At 39.2% G+C, this 12753-nt stretch overlaps 1 protein-coding gene across 1 annotated transcript; it reads left to right on the top strand.

Moving 5' to 3' along the window:
- Positions 1–1098: 1098 nt before the first annotated feature.
- On the top strand, positions 1099–9167 carry LOC148018236 (Ankyrin repeat family protein). Its single transcript, XM_087661391.1, has 5 exons — positions 1099–1452; positions 2301–2436; positions 8254–8378; positions 8496–8642; positions 8731–9167. Exons 1-5 carry the CDS (start codon positions 1258–1260, stop codon positions 8863–8865), a joined length of 738 nt encoding a protein of 245 aa, XP_087517517.1. The 5' UTR covers positions 1099–1257; the 3' UTR covers positions 8866–9167.
- The last annotated feature ends 3586 nt before the right edge of the window (positions 9168–12753 follow it).

The following is a 12753-nucleotide window of genomic DNA, read 5'->3' as shown; positions in this document are numbered from 1 at the left end:
AGGCTAGTGCTTCTATATTGAAATAGATACATACAACTTCAAGACCTCTTTGTAGCTCAAAATAGGTAATAGCATCACACTTTTACAACCAACATTTCGTGATACTAGGTATATAGACAACATATCTACTTGCAACTGTTCTTTGATGAACTTACTAGCTATCACACCATGAGGATAACTCCTAGCCAAAGACAACACATTAGGAATTGTAAATGAAAATGCACTCTTAATATTAGACACAATTACATCTTTGTACTCATAATGCTTATTGAGGAATACTAGAGTGTCCACCCATGGTTCACAAATCAAGAGCACAAGCATCGTTATCTCTTCACAAATCCACGGCACGTGGGCAAGTAGATCTCCAAGGAGCACCTTAGCAGGTACAAACATTATTGTTAACCTCCATCCACAATGATTAGTATTTATTATTCTTGTAGCTTCAAGGATCTTATATGCTAATAGATCATACCCTTATGCTATCTCGTTTAGCTTCATGATGATACACCTATACTTGAACTCAAGGTATTGAAGCTCAAAGTTCTACATTGACCATAGTGTCATTGCAACTCTAAAACTCAAAATAATTACTCAAATCTCCACTGAAAAACTTTGCTACCCATCGAAAAAAACCATTGGAAAGTTTCCCTAGGAAGCATAAAAGAAGTTGTTATAGGACTGATGCCTAGCTATCAAAATGCACAAAACCATCATCATTGTCTCTCATTATGACTAATTCATGTGTTAGTCCTCTATCCTTTGGCCCTCTTAGAGCTAGTGGAAAACGCCTCACAAGAGCTAAGCAAGTAGTAGTTGTTGCTTTGAATTGGAGAGAGGAGCTACCGTAGAGTGATCTACACAATGCAAGGTATCTATACTATTAGTTAAGGAGAGGTGGGGGGCGGGTGCCACGTGGCAGCCCCCCACCTCCCCCCCAAAAAAAAGAGAACACAAGGGCGAGTGCCACGCATCCAGCACCCGCCCCCCCTGCAAATATCGCGCCCACCCCGGTGTGAAGCGCCGGGATGAGTCTAGGCTCGGAGCGCCTAGTTTCATTTTAAAGACTAGGTGACGCCTAAGGCCTACTTGTCACCATATCAATCCGCACTAGTATTTAATTCCTAACATCAGGCGAGCATCTAGGCCTTCGTACCGATTGCCATTCCTTGCAACTGCACTGCCATCTCAGAAATAGCAGCAAACAAGAACTTCAAGAGCACAGGTTTGATCTCCGTATAGCGAGCAGGAAGGGCAATAATGGAGGTGGACATGGACACAGACACGGGCGCGGGAGAGCTGCCTTCTAAGACAGACATCTTCGAAGCTGCTCAGGAAGGAGACCTTGCCTACTTCCAGCGCTTCTCGCATCAGCAGCTCCTTCGGGTCGCTTCTCTGCACGATGAGGACTCCCGATCGCCCCTCCATGTCGCCGTGGCTTATGGCCACCCGGAAGTCAGTCCATTTTTGTTTTGGTTCCTTCTTTGCTCCTTGTGTTTTGCATTTGTATTGTTACATTGACAAAATCTCTGCAATAATACAGTTGCATGATGTATGTTGAAATAAGAATCCTGTGTTATGGCTTAGTAACTAACCCGTTCAGAATTGGTAACAACTGAATTTGATGGGGAGCATGATAGGCTTAGTTGATATGTTTCGTTTTTGGAACCTGCTTGTCTGCATATTGTTTTGTTTGGGGCTTTTAGAAAATAATGGATCAATGAAGTCTGCTTTTGTTTTCCAAGGAGAGAAAATTCTCGTATATGTACCTACTTTAAATTAGATTACAATCCTGTATCATAAAGTAAGATAATAATCCAAATCTGATCAGTTAACTGGGTTGGCTTTGGGAATCTTTCATTTATTGGCTATGTTCACAGAGGGTTATATGTCTGTTTTTAAAGGCGTTATGTTGTTATTTTTTTGACTAATGATTGGTTACTATGGATTCATAGTCCACCAGACACTGATTTTAAATTTTTATGCTGTACGCAGTTCACCGATGTTGCTTATGGTTTTTGGTAAATGTGCTATTTGCATGCTGAAGGATGTATGACTTGCTGAAAGTGAAGCATATCATGTGCATTCTTCTTTTGGATTTTATTTCTGCTCAACTTTAAAATCTTATCTGATACTTAATTATTGGGTGCATATCAGACTTCCTTTTTACAAATAAATGTTACAGTATAGAACAGTTTGTACTGAAACTGAATTCCTTGCAAGATCTTACTGTGCCTGCAGTACCACCATTTCAAGTCTTGAACTGTGGAAAGTTTATGTTAAGTTGGCTTATGTTTTGACAGCTTGTGAGCATTCTATGTGGAGGATTTGATTCGTCCCAGAATGGTGTAAATGCTGGAGATGAGGAAGGGTGGACACCTTTACATTCGGCTACCAGCAGTGGGAATATGGCCATTGTGGAAATCCTTCTTCGGGCCGGTACATATTTATCACTTATAAATGAATGTTGCCATATCACTTATAAAAAACCTGTGGCAGTGTTGTATCCTGTTTGTGGCTTGTACTAATCTATGCTGAAGCCTGAGCTTAGCCTTATTTTAGGAAAAAGAATATTGCTTCATTTTATCATGACTAATCTTTCTTCCTTCAAGAAGCTGTCGGAGTGCAGCATTGTGGAAGCCGATGCAAGGCTTGAGTGAGAGATGAATGCCCTCTGAGAGAGAGAGAGAGAGAGAGAGAGAGAGAGAGAGAGAGAGAGAGTGCGTGTGTGGTACTGTGCGTGTGCGTGTGCGTGCTGGAAACTGAAATTTGGAACAGAGTATGCTGATGACACAATGGCACACCAAGCAAGAAATCACATCCATCCAATGGTGCAATGAAGAACTCTTTGCTGTTCACATAATTCTGAATGTGAATGTGAAGCTTCCCAATGATGGGTGTGATCGGCTTTGCATGACCATGATATGCTATACACACTTCCCCCCCCATTGGCTCCATCTCATTGTCTTAGATACCAAGCCTAGTATCCATATCTGTGAAGATGAAATTAGCACAGGTACTTGGATCAAAGAAAATCAATTCACACTGTCTCTAACTTTACCCCAAGCTCTACACAACTTTGTAGCATCACCATTTGGCTGCTCATTGAGTACATCAAGGACCAAAGCAATAGTGGTTTTGGGCTTTTACTGTTTGAATCACCTTCATTTTCAGCATTTTTAGTTTGCTACCTGCTACCTATTAGAATAATATTTAACAATGTGCCCATCCTGTTAGTACATAGCATTTATTAGTAGCATGTAATTCTTTATGTGTATCCCCACTTTCCAAGTGCTACTTTGCTGTCTTTGCCTTTTCTTAGCATTAAATGTAGACTCTCTATGTTTCTCAGTCTTTGTTGCCTTCTTTTCTAACTTTGCTTCATCACATTAGAATCCAAAAGACTTTCCACACAGTAGTGTATCGATTGTACATGCTGTTTCTATCGATTGGGAGATGCTAGTAACTATGGTCTCTATGAAAAAATGCTCTTATTTCTTTGGGCTGCCCAAGCTTCTTATTGTATTTTTGCAAATTTTTACATTGAGAAGCATCTAGCTTGTGCCATGCAGTCATTACATCCATTTTCAAAGTACTGGTCAGCCAAACACTTGTTTAAATTGTATCTAGGGGATGGTGCTCTACCTTGCATCAAAAGAGAAGTTGACTATTACGAAGCATTACCTTTAAGAAAGGTAGCAGCTTTCCACACCTTTAATGATTTTGCAAAATTACCCCCGAGATGCACAACATCAAATTGTTGAATCAAAGTTAAGGCTTTCAATTTGTCTCGTGCACCAGTGAAAGTATCAACTCCATTGCCTTGCCACTTTAAGTAAAGTCTTTTGCCTTGTCCTTGGGTGCCACATTACGTAAACTAGTCATTGCAAAAAAGGTGCATTTGTTGTTGTTGATCACGACCACCATTAAATTATTAGCAAATTAGTTAGCTCGCTTGTAAGCTATGCATGTTTATTTGTGGGTTGGACATAGGAGATTATTTTAGGCATTTTTATGGTGCTTATTTTTATAGTTTCTAGCATTTCTTGGCTGGCCGACTATATTTTTAGGCCATCATAATGCTGGCTGATCCGATGCATTTTAGACATTATTTTATGCCTATTTATTTGTGGGCTCTCTTCTCCTCAATTATCATTCACTTGTAGTCTTCTAGAGCAGGTTCTACTGGAGAGATGGAGATGATGCGGGTGCTCACATAGCTAGTGACTCATTGTTGTACGTGACTGTCGCAGATTTTGCCTTCTTTGAGCAGTCGTTTTGTGATTGACTATCTATCCGCTGTGTGTGAACTCATGATTAGTGTTGTTATGAGCATGGCAAGTGTTCTTTGAGAGTGAGGAGATTGCTCTCACAACTTACAAGATAAGAACTTGAAAGAAAAGTTGAACTAGAACTTGATTGCAAGATAACTCGATTACAAGAGAATGCTCACAAGAGTGTGGCTTCATTACAAGACAAGACTAGAACAAGACAAGAATTGGAAGAGAACTAATCTCGTAGGAGCCTTACAACTGGTATTGACAAGGCTAAAGGGCTTGTAGCTCATGACCCCTATTTATGTACATACCCCAAAAATCTCTCTCTCTCTCTCTCTCTCTCTCTCTCTCTCTGCCTCCCTTCTAGCAATATACTCTCTCCCTCTCTTTCTCTCTCTAATTTCAAATTCAAATTTCAAGCCCAACTTTCAAGCTCTCTATTCTCAAACTCTCTCTCCTCAAGCTCTCTAACCCCTCCTTGAAGATCTCCTTCGCCATATCTCCATCTTGCCTCCACTTTTAAGCTCTCCATTGGCCATCCTCTCTATTCTCAAGCTCTTAATATGTAAACTTCTAGTATAAAGTCTCTAAATGTATAAAGTATATTACTTGAGTCCCAACATTCAGTATAGGTATTAAAATTATATGTACAATTTTTTTCATTGGACATAGCATCGGACATAGGTCCAAGATTTATTAGTCCGATTAGTACCTTACTAGTATTAGACAGTACTAATCGGACACCATTGGACGTGACAACCCTGGTCGATACAATATGCCTCCAAAAGTGGATTTCATGCAAAAAGAATTTGAAATGAATTTCTAGCAATAATTAATTGTGAAAAATAAAAAACTTATTGCTCCTACCCATAAATTAGCCATTGCCTATTGACAAATTTAAAATGCTTAGCCCTATGGACTAGATTTTGTTTAAACTTTCATTAGCCTTAGTCCCTTGGTATCAAATGGTTAATTTTTCTAACATAAGACACCACAAGTCACTTCCAAGGCCACATTTAACCCCTAGAGCCCAGACTTGTCACAAGGCATCCACTGGCACAATTATTTTATGCCAAAGCAAGAAGCTAAAAACTTTGTAGAGTAAATGGCCATCATTTGTGGAATTACTCTTTCACCTAGAATAACTCTTGAAGATCTCGAGGGGGAAGGGGGAGGGAGAGAAGGGGAGGGGGAGCAGGGAGTGATGACACTTGTTAGGTGGATGTTGCCATCTCAGGAGGGCACAATGACGACAGGTGGCCCCTCCAAAGGTGCCCTCTCTTGGTTGGGGTTGCTAGGGAGTAGTAAGGCCTTCAACACAATGATGTTGGAGTTGCTAGGGAGCAGTCAGGCCATAAACATGATGGCATTAGCCATCCTTCCCACTAAAGGATGTGACTTCTTTTAGTAAGCGGGGTCTTGATGAGTGGGGTTATGCCCAATACAAGTGCACTTTGAAGTCTGATGTCCAAAGCGTGGCATTTGAGACATTGCCGAGGCTGCCCTATGATAATGATCTGCTGACTTATGAGGGATTTATCAGCTGCAATGTCCAATACAGTTTCTTGATGCCCACCATTGCCACTCGTACCTTTGACACCCTTGCTCATGTCATTGCATTTGCAAATGAAATAGGAAGCACTATGCCAAAAAGTCGATGGAAGCTCCCAACTAGTTGGCAATATTCAATTGCAAGACCTAGGAGGAGGAGAGAGATGGCATTTGGGGAACTTGTGGTGAGACCCAAGGGAAGTGGCTGTATAACCACTATATCAAGGAACCATGTAGATAACCCCCTTTGTGGACACAACTTGGGAGCTGTCAACAAGCTCTCGTTTGTGGATGAACAATAAAGGCACGTTGTCCCATCAGCATTGCCTTTGCTATGCATAATGCATGAGATGCTAATCCTCAAGGTAGAATAAAGCCAATTTGGAGCAGTGCTTGGGACAAGGAATGGCCCACAACTTGTCTAGAGACCGTGGTGCCCTCCCAATTTCTTTCTTGTGGCATAGACTGTTTGGAGCTGTTCCTTAGAAAGAACCACAGATAAGGAATATGATTGGGGTGTACCTGTAGGTTGTGCCAACATCGGATCAGAGGTTGCCATTGTGTGCATGTCTCTTGGGACGACCTGTTTGAACTGTGTGCTGACCACAATTGGGGGAATTCTGCCACAAAGAGAGGGAACAGCTGATGAACAATGGTGATGGCAGTGGACAGACAGCAGGGGGTAAGAGAGAGGTGGCAGGTGGTACAGGATAGCAACAAAGGCAGGTTGGCGAAACAGGGCAGTGTGAAGGGATAGGGGTTGTAATTGGAGGCTGTGCAGTCAACGTAGCATGTGAATGGGCAGGTGTAAGTCTCAGCTATCTTGAGCATTCGGCCGGTCCTCCTTGATAGGTGGGTCCTAGTGTGAGGTGTAGTTACGTGAAATGGCCCAAAACAACCTCAAACTAGGCCAGAAACGTCAAAACGGGCGGAGAAAATTGTGAAATGTGTTTCCATACACGGACTGTTTTGGTACCACGTGGCATTTTGGGCAGGTCCTGAAAGTTTCAGGCTGTATTTCAATTCATAAAATCCCAGGTTGAAACGTTGCTGCAAAATACTCTAAAAGATGTTAGAAGGCTTGATCGTTTAAGTTTGTTGCAAAATGTAATCTTTAATGTAAACGTTTTTAAAAATGTTAGATGGCTTCATAAAATACTAGGTCGAAACGTTTATTGCAAAATGTAATCTTTAATAAAAACGTTTTTAAAAGAAATGTTTGAGTATTATCGTTTGTTGCAAAATGGTTTTTAGTCTGATCGAAAAGCGTTTTGTACAAGATGTTTAATTCAAAACGGTTTTTATTGTTTGTTGCAAAACCATTTTTAGATGGCTCATAAAACGTTTTGTAAAAAAGGTTTTTAGAATTTAAAAACATTTTTCGTCGTTTGTTGCAAGACGTTTTTGAAGACGGCTCAAAGAACGTTTTGTTAAAAATGATAACCAAGCTTTTTCTTTGGGTCTTTCCGGCAGTCCATTCTTGAGGATGTGGACTATGTCATTTGCCCAATATGGTGTGAGGTTTGCTCTAAACAAATCTCGTTCAGTGGACATTCTAAAAAGATGTGCATTTGGTAGGTCATTAGTGATTCCTTGTCCAGCAATGCATCCAGTTGCGCAAGGTTTGTTCACAAGATAAAGCAATGCTTGATGATCAACAAAGAACGTAAAGGGTGTCGCTAGAAGATAGTATCTAAACTTCTTTACGGTGAACATTTCTTTATTAAAAGTGCTTTTTAATCATTTGTTGCAAAACGTTTTTTAGAGGACTCAAAGAACGTATTGTAAAAAATGTTTATTTAGAAATGTTTTTAAATTAAAAACATTGTTTATTGTTTGTTGTAAAAAATATCTATTTAAAAAGGTTCTCAAAAAACGTTTTCAACATTGTCTATTTAAGACAAGGCTGCTTTGTAGTTGGGATTTTTTTGCCTTTAGGACACTTTGTTCGGAGGTGTTTTAGTATAATTTTTTCTTTTCTTTGAAAAGAGAGTTGTCTATTTAAAAACATTCTCAGAAAACTTTTGCTCTTGTCTCCGTTATCAATTCGAAATGGTGTTTCCTTTCTCTATCTTCCAAGTTTCAACTTGTAATATTGAATTTGGTAAATAGCATATGTCTTAAGATATTCTTAAGAAGGATATTATGCAACATGCACTTCTTGTATCTCTTTGATGATGTGGCATTCCCGTTTTCGTTCCTGTTCCCATTCCCATTCCGACGTTTCCCTCAACTATGGTGTGGAGTGTTATTTCCACATACACAGGTGTGTCCACACTGTAAGGGAAAACATGTCTGACCCTTTTCATGCATCTAGACACACTAGTAACTGTATCTGCCATATGCACTTTCTAAAAGTAATAGTTTCTTAGTTTTTAGCTTGGTGCTCTTGCAAGAATCATTGTATCAATTATTGCTCTGAATGCAGGAGCTGATGTATCAGCTACCACCAAGGGACGACGGACTGCTCTTCACTATGCTGCGAGCAAAGGGCAAACAAAGATAGCTGGAATTCTGATTGAGCATGGTGCAAATGTTAATCAGAAAGATGAGGTAGAGTTTGTAGATGAACGAGTTACATGGATGTGCAGGAAAAGAGATGTTCTGTGAATTCAAGGCCTACCCTCCATACTATGTGGTATAAATGTTTGTGGCTTCTGTTCAGCACAGGTTGGTTGCACTCCCTTGCATCGTGCAGCCAGTGCTGGCCATTCTGAAGTATGTGAGCTGTTTCTAGAAGAAGGTGCTAATGTAGAAGCTACAGACAAGATGGGACAAACTCCTCTTATGCATGCAACCATTTGTGGTGACAAGCAGGTGCAGAAGCCTTTTTAATCTAACTTGTCACCTGTTAGACCTGTTTCTTTCCTATGATTGTATCACAGTGACAGCTGTCAACTTTCAGGTTGCATTGCTGCTCATTCGTCATGGTGCCAATGTGGATGCTGAGGATAAGGAGGGTTACACAGTTCTTGGCCGTGCGTCTGATGAAATCAGACCTTTTCTCATTGATGCTGCCAAGGCAATGCTGGAGGGTTGAGTTCAAACATGTTATACTGGTGTAAAATGGTGTAGACAGTCCACAGGAAAACACACAATAGCTGTGATGTGTTAATTTCTTGAGCACAATGATGCTTTTGCAAGTGATGTAAAGTTTTTAATAAGTTTTGTACCGACTAGGCATGAGGGAAGGCAGTGCATATGATGATCAGGGTGATCCCAAGTTACTTAAAATGTAAATCAGAAGCATCAAATGTGCTAATCCCTGGATTAATATTCCTCCTCACCAAACTAGGGAACATTCATGTACTCCAAGAAAACACATGGTTTCTTTTTATGATCTCTCGTCCTTGATCCTTAATAGAGTTAATCAACAATGAAGTCTGCATGTGTTGTATGAAGGCCAGGTTTGATTGGTTCATGATATCTGTAAATGAGACAGCAAAGTAATGCGTACAGATGCGTTGAATGAACACCAAATTGGTTTTAGACAAAAAACTCCTGGAAATGTCTTGTAACTATCTAATGGAAGAAAATAAGTTCATCTATCAAATTAAAACACTGCATGCTAGTACACAGTCGTGCTTCAGCTTGTTTGTATTTAGTCATCTGGAAGCTTTATTTAGTTAATTGGTATTCATGTTTTGGTAAGGAGAAAGGAAGGGGTTGGACTGCACCCACTCTCGTGCAGTCTAGCTGCTTTGTGGCATTTGTGTGAGGTTTTAGTTTGTGCCTCCTGTGGATGCCCTGTGCCCTGGTTGGCAATGTGATATGGTTATTCAGTATGTTCCACAAAAAGATATGGGTATTTAGTGGGACTAATATGATGTGCTTTGTGGCCATGATCTTGTGGGATCTTTAAACACGGGAGAATACTAGTGTGGAAGGGGATTCACATGCTTGCACTCTACATTGACTTTGTTTTTCCTTCTTGTTACCCTTCTTGTTCTAGGCTTGTACACAATTATGACCTTTTGTCAATAATCCTTGTGTAGTGTGTGATATTATTAGGTGATTGTACTCGTACTCAAGCTTTTAGTGCAATCTTTGTTTATGGCATGTATTGGTTGTAGTCTATTTTGATTATTGTTGGATAGCAAAATGTGAAATGAGGTCATGATGTAAGGTGTGTTGCAAAGGTAAACACTTGCTGTCTCAAGGTTCAGTCTAGATCTAGAATCAAATAATAGAGCAGAGTAATTAATTTTGGTAGTGTTTGTTTGGTAAAAAGTATAGAGAATTCCATTGCTTGCACACCCATAGTAAGAGAAGTATAACATATGATTGGGGCCATGTTTTCTCATGCATGAGTGGTATATGGTTTGTCATGCTTGTAATTGCATACATTTCTATTTTTTGGTAAAATTGAGGTTGGTAGATGAATCTTATATATATTCCCCAATATATTTTTTGATTCCAGATTGAAATAGGAGCCAAAGTATTAGTTCAACTAGGACATAGTATGATGGTTTGTCTCAAAATTCTATGCATGTCTATTGGGTATCATTTACTTTCAAAATAATTATACTTGTTTATTAGCATAATCCAAAGGCAAACATGTAATGAACAATGTGACTGTATAGTAACAACGTTTAAAGGTCTTGAGATTTCACCATTTCATAGTTCGAGATATGAGGGACAGATGACTAGAAGAGGAAGTGGCATAAGAGTTGGAGTAAAAGAAGGGGAGGAGAAGGGTTGGAGTCTTTCCTTCATGTAAGGGTTTTGTAGCTATATCATGGCGTTGGCTAGAAACACATGTATAGGGACTAATAGTGACTTTGAGCCTTGCTTGGTTTCTATTGTATGTATGATTTTTTATACCCAATGGTGAATCCTTGTACGTGTGGCATCATGAGGGGGTAGTTTCAAGATGGTGCTTATGTTGTACCGTTTCTTTAATTGAAAGATACAAGAGCATACCTTGCTTTCACATATCGTGTTATCTTTTTGTGCCATGTTGAGTGAGCAAGTGTAGATACATTACACTTGATATCAGAGTAACCCTAGCTTGAAGTTGAGTGCTCATGGGAGCGAGAGAAAATCTAGTGCCATGAAATCGTGTTGTGATGTGCCACATTGTTTTGGCCCATCGTGATGCCACATGGTGCAATGATCTTGGTACGAGCTACTATTTGGAGATGTGACATAGCCTTCACGAGGCACAACTACCACTTGAAGGTGACTAGCAGCTTTCTTGTAACAATTCTAGAGTTGAGGCACGGCTTTCATGTGACACATCATTTGAAGCTAAGACAAAATTTCACAACATGGAGAACAACAAAGAAAATGTATCCATCTTGGTGGTTGAAGAGAGACAAAAGAGCAGAAAAGTATACAAATGAAAAAGGATATGGAAAAGAGAAGAGAGTCCAAAGAAGAGCAAGGGTATAGGGAGTGGATGAAATAATAATAGGAAAAGAAGATGAAACACAAATTTCAAGAGAAGAGAGAGAGATTAGCAAATAGGTTAGCTATGGAGGAAGCATCTAGGAGGTCTTAAGGGATGACAAAATGATAAAAAGTAGTTTGTTGGATCCTACAGCATAGGAGGAGACTTTCAAAGAGGCTCCATATTGCTCTTTGCGCATTGTAGCATTTGGCTCTAGAATAATTGGCTTTTGAGAAAGTCAACAAGTACCTCATTGGACAAGCACCTTGATACATTGCATTCCATCCCTTATGACAATAAATGCTTATATTACGTTCCATGCATGTACTTGTAGCACTATGGCATGATTGTTTACCTAGTACGTGCATAACACTGTGCATTGTGTACGAAGTGCACTATTCAAGAAAGCCAAGCAAAGTCAAGCTTTGCTAGGTTACCTTAAAGAAGTGGAAAGGGTGTTTTTTCAAAGAAGCCACTTGGATTTTGGAAGTCTCCATTAATGACTTGATTTTTTTGGTTGATTTTTGTGGATTGAATGGTTGATTTTTGATTGATTTTATATGATGACTAGTTGGTTTGAAAGTATTTGAGAGTATTTTGGATAAGGTTGATTAGGTTTAATAAGCTTATGATAGTTTTTCAATGGAGATATAATGTTTTGACATATTCTGTTGATGTCCTAATAGTGTCTGATTGGTTTTGTTTTGCTCTGTTTTTTTTTGTATGAGAGGGTGGAATGATGATTAATGGAGTTTGAGAGTGTTTGAAAGCTTATTGAATGATTCTTGATGGTTTTGAATGATTTTAGTTGAGCTAAATGTTTTCTCGTGACCTCTATGGTTTTGTAGATTCTTTGTTGAGCTTCTATTTCTATTCTGTTTTTGTTTTGTATGCCTTTGTAAGTGTTACGCGGGATGAATATGTAGCTTGGGGAAGTTTTCTAACCTTTGAAATCGATGAATACAAGCTCAAAATAGCTCAAAGAAGTGAAAGAAGTAGCTATTGAAGACTCAAGTAAAGATTGAGCTGTGAAGGGATATACCTCTTGGAAGGGGTATCCACGACCAAAGAGGAGTTATCGATTATTCTTCTTGTTGATTATTTCAATATATTATTGAGAGAGCATATGAGAGAGTATGTGTGAGAGATAGCAAAAATCAATGTAAAATAATGTATCTATCAGAGATTGTGAGAGAGACTGTAAAGAGTGAAACTATTGAAGATGAATACTATGTGATGATTTTCATTCAAAGTGGAGTATTTCTTTGTGTTCTTATTTTTTGATGAAGAATCTATTGAAGTTTTGTTGTGATAAATCTGTGGGAGAATTGTTATATGAAGTTACATGAAGATTTGAGAAGATTGGTGTTGTTTTTTCTTATTGTGATCATATAAAATATAAAAAAAATGCTTGATGATACATGATAGATTTTATTGCAGTAAATTCCTCATTTTTTTGATGTCCCTACTGGGACTCCACGTTTTTGGTGTGCAATAGGAAAATATTGTCGTCAACAGGTATTAGAAGGGGCTGAA

The sequence above is a fragment of the Lygodium microphyllum genome, chromosome 21 (genome assembly GCF_053477565.2).
Source record: "Lygodium microphyllum isolate KBCC chromosome 21, Lygodium_microphyllum_v1.1.10, whole genome shotgun sequence".
Taxonomy (NCBI): domain Eukaryota; kingdom Viridiplantae; phylum Streptophyta; class Polypodiopsida; order Schizaeales; family Lygodiaceae; genus Lygodium; species Lygodium microphyllum.
This window is presented reverse-complemented; position numbering and strand designations above follow the sequence as displayed.